Source organism: Caloenas nicobarica, chromosome 5, assembly GCF_036013445.1.
Source record: "Caloenas nicobarica isolate bCalNic1 chromosome 5, bCalNic1.hap1, whole genome shotgun sequence".
In the NCBI taxonomy this organism is placed as follows: Eukaryota; Metazoa; Chordata; class Aves; order Columbiformes; family Columbidae; genus Caloenas; species Caloenas nicobarica.
The window spans coordinates 29,832,552-29,838,192 of record NC_088249.1 but is presented as its reverse complement, the minus strand read 5'-3'; the positions used below and the strand labels follow the sequence as shown (position 1 = coordinate 29,838,192).

At 49.8% G+C, this 5,641-nt stretch overlaps 1 protein-coding gene across 1 annotated transcript; it reads left to right on the top strand.

Moving 5' to 3' along the window:
* The first annotated feature begins 2,518 nt into the window (after positions 1 to 2,518).
* Positions 2,519 to 3,895, top strand: FOXG1 (forkhead box G1). Its single transcript, XM_065636756.1, has one exon. The coding sequence runs from the start codon at positions 2,519 to 2,521 to the stop codon at positions 3,893 to 3,895; it is 1,377 nt and encodes a 458-aa protein (XP_065492828.1).
* Positions 3,896 to 5,641: the final 1,746 nt, after the last annotated feature.

The window sequence follows — 5,641 nt, the reverse complement described above, 5'->3', positions numbered from 1 at the left end:
CTTCTTACCCCTTGCCATGGTAGAGTCAAGTCATATTCTCCACACAGTACTCTTCCTCAAGAATTCTCATAGATTGGCTTCAGTGTTGAGCAATGAAATAATTACAAATTGACATGATTTTAAAAACCGTATTTCTAAAAAAAAAAAAAAAGTTTAAAAAAGTAAAAAAAAAGTTTAAAAATAATAAAAAAACCCGTGGTTCATCATTGACTTGTACTTTTTCTTTTTTTTTCTTTTTCTTTTTTTTTGTCCGTAGCAACCTGTTATGAAATTGGATAAATTAATACAATTGTGATAAGGTCATTCGAGGTTAATCCAATGCACAGAGTTCATGCCATTCCCAATTGCAATTGTTTATTACCCGTCCAGTAATTGTTCTTGTTATTTACTCTCTCTTTCTCACACTCACTTGCGCTCTCTCTCTCTCACACACACAAACACATACATGAAACGTACATCTACACATAACCACGTTTGCTGCACCGAGCTCTAACCTGAATTTCCCCGGGATAAATTGTTTTATGTGGGATTAAGCTGCGCGTATTATTTCTACGGAACATTTTTTCCTACAGCACAAACATAAACTTTAGGTAGCTTAACGCGGCGCTATACGTTGCCTTTCCCTACAGCTTCGGTTTGAATGTGATCAGCACGCTCTCTATCCATTACATTTCCCCTTCTACTTCCCGAGTAAGAAAGGTGCGCGATTTATTTCGCTTTGTTTCAGGGTTAATTTTATTTCCATGCTGACAGTAAGGAAATGTGATGTGGACTGTTAACACTCAGTTCCTTGACCCCAGGATACTGCAGCCGTAAGCCCGAGTCCCTGCCGCCGCATGACTTTGAAGGGCAGCAAGCGGCGGTACCAGAACGTTTCACCCGCCCCGGGAGCACCCGAGACCCTGCCCCCCGAGCTCCCCCTTTTCCCCCAGCAAGACTAAACCCCGCGGAACCGAAACCCCGTGGCCAGACACCGCGGGCAGGCAAGAAATCGCAATATAGATGTCATGGGTTATCAATATTATTATTTATTTTATACACCTGAGACGCGGCCTGCGCTTTTCCGGCTGAAGCCACCCGGCAGCGCTACGGACAGAGCGGGACTCCGACGCCCCCCGCGCTGCTCCAGCGGCCCCGCAGGGGAAGCGGCGGGCGAGCGGGAGCTCGGGGGCGCTGGGGCGGGAGCGGCGGGCGAGGAAGCGCGAAGCCCGGCTCTGGCGCCGCGCCCGGCCCCGGAGACACGGAGAGAGAGCGGAGAGGAGGAGAGAGGAGAGGGTTTGCTCGTTTCCGTGCATTCCCGACTCACATTCCGGAGCGCGGCAAACACGGACCGGGCGGGCCGGAGGAGACCGTCTTCCCCGGCAGGCCGCGGGCAGCCGCCTCCGTCCCGCCCGGCCCCGGGCCGCTGCCAGAGCCCGGGCCCGCGGCGGCTGGAGGCCCGCCCCGCCGTCTCCGTTCCCTCCGGCTGATTTTTTTTTTCTCTCTTGGTGAAATAATAAATAAGAATAACCGACAGCGGGGCCTAGAAAAAATAAACTCGCCGAGTGACTTCGGCGGTATCTGCAAAGTAGTACCTCTGCCGCCCGTGCGCCTGGGCCTCCTCACCCACCCGGCCTCCCACCCCGCCTCCTTCGCCGGCAGAGGAGGGGGCAAAGAGGAACGGGGCAACTTTAGTCCACCGGAGAAACTAAGAAGTAGGAAAACCGGCACGACCCGCAGCCATGGGACGGGCGCTGTTTGTTTGGCGTGAGGGGATTTGTGCTTGGAGCGACGGCCGGGGGGGTTGGGGGGGCCGCGCAAAGCGGCACGGTGATGCGCCCCTGCGCCGGTATCACTGCGCCGCGGGAGCCGCGGTGGCGGCGGGGGGCGGGTCGGCGGCGGGCGGGCGCAGGGAGAGGCGGAGCGGCGCGCCGCCATTGGCCGGCGGGCGGGCAGACGCACCGGCACGCCGGCGTCCCTGATTGGGCGGCCGGTGGGAAAGGTTAAACCAAAAAATTTTTTACAGCCCCGGTGCGTGTCTGCAGCTCTGAAATTAATTGCGGCCAGGGCGGTCTGTATAGCCCGTCTCCGCTCGCTCCTCGCCGACCCGCGGCTGCGGCTGCTCCTTCCTCCCCCCTGCTCTGCCTTGCCGGGGGAACCAGGCACCATGAAGTAGCTTTTTTTTTTTTTTTTTTTCCTGTGTGTGTGTTTGTGTGTTGATTTTTTTGTTGGGTTTTCAGAGGGGGTTTTTTTCCCTTTTTTTCTTTTTTTTTTTTTTTTCCTCCGCTCTGACTCGGTTTGATTTTATCTGATTGGTGATTATTATTACTATTATTTTTTTCCCTCCCCGGCGGTTCCTGTCCTTACTACATGACTTGCCAGCGCTTGAGACTGCGGTCCAACTGCGCTGCCGCCGCCGCCGGTGGTGCCGCCGCCTCGGCCACCGCAGCTGCCGCCGCCTCGGCCGCCGCCACCTCCGCCGCCGCCCCGCGCGCTGCTCCCTCGGCCGCTGCAACTTTCCCCCTCAGACTAGTGTGTGATGTTGGACATGGGAGATAGGAAGGAAGTGAAAATGCTGCCGAAATCCTCCTTTAGCATAAACAGCCTGGTGCCCGAAGCCGTCCAGAGCGACAACAACCACAGCAGCCACAGCCACCACAACAGCCACCACCCCCACCACCATCATCACCACCACCACCACCACCACCACCCGCCGCCGCAGCAACCCCAGCGAGCCGCCGCGGCCGAGGAGGAGGACGAAGAGAAGAGCCAGCTCCTCCTGCCGCCCCCCGCCGCCGCCGCCACCGCCTCCGGCGCCCTGGAGGTGGCCAAGGCGGACATGCTGGCGGGCAAAGGCGACGCGGGAGCGGCGGCGGCGGAGCTGGAGGAGAAGGAGAAAGCGGCGGAGGAGAAGAAGGGGGCAGCGGAGGGGGCCAAGGACGGGGAGAGTGGGAAGGAGGGGGAGAAGAAGAACGGCAAGTACGAGAAGCCGCCGTTCAGCTACAACGCTCTCATCATGATGGCCATCCGGCAGAGCCCCGAGAAGCGCCTCACGCTCAACGGCATCTACGAGTTCATCATGAAGAACTTCCCCTACTACCGGGAGAACAAGCAGGGCTGGCAGAACTCCATCCGCCACAACCTCTCCCTCAATAAGTGCTTCGTCAAGGTGCCCCGCCACTACGACGACCCGGGCAAAGGGAACTACTGGATGCTGGACCCTTCCAGCGACGACGTCTTCATCGGGGGCACCACCGGCAAGCTCCGCCGGCGCTCCACCACCTCGCGGGCCAAGCTGGCCTTCAAGCGGGGCGCCCGGCTCACTTCCACCGGACTGACATTCATGGACAGGGCAGGATCCTTGTACTGGCCTATGTCCCCTTTCCTCTCCCTGCACCACCCCCGGGCCAGCAGCACTTTGAGTTACAATGGGACCACGTCCGCCTATCCCAGCCACCCCATGCCCTACAGCTCAGTGTTGACTCAAAACTCCTTGGGAAACAACCACTCCTTTTCCACGTCTAATGGGTTAAGTGTTGATAGACTAGTCAATGGAGAGATACCTTATGCCACTCATCACCTCACAGCAGCAGCTCTGGCCGCTTCAGTGCCGTGTGGCTTGTCAGTTCCCTGCTCCGGCACCTATTCCCTAAACCCCTGCTCTGTAAACCTCCTAGCAGGACAGACGAGTTACTTTTTCCCCCATGTTCCTCACCCTTCAATGACTTCTCAAAGCAGCACTTCAATGACGGCCAGGGCAGCCTCCTCCTCCACGTCGCCACAGGCGCCCTCCACTCTCCCCTGTGAGTCCTTAAGACCTTCTTTGCCAAGTTTTACAACGGGACTTTCCGGAGGACTTTCTGATTATTTCACACATCAAAATCAGGGGTCTTCTTCAAACCCTTTAATACATTAACATCCATGGGATCAGACTGTAAGTGAACATTTTACACACATTTGCATTGTAAATGATAATTAAAAGGAAAAAAAAAGCAAAACAAAAAAGTCCAGGTATTTTTTATTAAGTCCCCCATTTTCTGTACGTTTGTTCAGTCTTTAGGGTTGTTTATTATTCCACCAAGGTGAGAAGTGTCAGCAAGGTGCAATGTGGGGAGATTACATTGTAGACTATGAAGTTTGGAAGACAAAATTATAGTAGAATGTGTATCTAAATAGTGACTGCTTTTGCAATTTTTTATTCAAATACGATAAGTCTATCACTAAGAGCCGTCAGATTCTCCATGTTTGCAGTATTATAAGTTGTCATGGATATGTCGGTGGGTGCAGACCTTGAAAGAAAAAAAAAAAAGAAATTTAAGAAAACCAAACCACCACTAAATTTATGAAAACTATAAAAAAGCTAAAACGTAATTTGTACTTGAGCAGAATGAATAGTGAAAGATACCCAAGAACTACATTTTGGCCATTATTTTATCATTTTCTTTACTGAACTGCTTTTTTTTGGGATTCCTTATTTTTGTTCATTTGTTTGTTTGTTTACTTTTAGACCAAAGATTGGGTTTTAAGAAAAGCACTCAGTGTACGGAGTAATTTAAAAAACAGCAACATTATTTCAGTTTGCAGCACTGCCCGTTCAAATGAATCAGAAGGGGACAAAATTAATGATTGCCTTCAGTTTGTGTTGTGTATATTTTGATGTATGTGGTCACTAACAGGTCACCTTTATTTTTTTTTCTAAATGTAGTGAAATGTTAATACCTATTGTACTTATAGGTAAACCTTGCAAATATGTAACCTGTGTTGCGCAAATGCCGCATAAATTTGAGTGATTGTTAATGTCGTCTTAAAATTTCTTGATTGTGATACTGTGGTCATATGCCCGTGTTTGTCACTTACAAAAATGTTTACTATGAACACACAGAAATAAAAAAATAGGCTAAATTCATATATACTTGATAGTTTTTTTGTCTCTTTTATTAACTAAAATTAATAAGCCAGACTCTTTAAAGTTACAGGGAGATCAGAGAGCTGCTTATTGCAGCAGTCCACCATTTTTCACATGCTCCTTTCTCCCCCTACCACCCCCCGCCCCTCCTCCGGTCATATTGTCTTTAACAGCAGTATTTTCAAATGTGAAGGATCAGGGTATTTAATTAAACACCACGGCCACTACTGTGATGTCCGTTTGGGGGCAGAACTCTTATCAAGTCTGCTTTAAAATTGTTGATACGAGGTAGGGTGTCTTACTAAAAACTGCCTTACGTTGAAGACTCTTGAAATTGCTTATTTATATATGTATATACATATAAATTTAGATATGTATGCACGCATTAGGAAAAAAGGTGCATTATTACAGAGATACGTGTTGTTTTTGCAATCTCTGAAATGCATTCAAAGAATTATTCTTCTGAAAGATATAAATTTCGACTCTATGATAACTGGAGATCTATTAACTATGGATATGTATGTGTGTGTATATACATCTTAGCTTTCATATAATCATTTGATCAAATTTAGCAAGCTATGATACACATGCTTACAAAATGCAATCTTTTTCTTAAAGGAACACTGTTCCGGAAGTATCAATGCTGTATGTATTTATAGACTTTCAATGCTGCAAACACTTTGGCTTTAAATATTGTAAAAGTAGCGATAGTTTTCAGTCAGAACCTCTCTGCTCTGCCTCCCTCGCCCTCCGGAC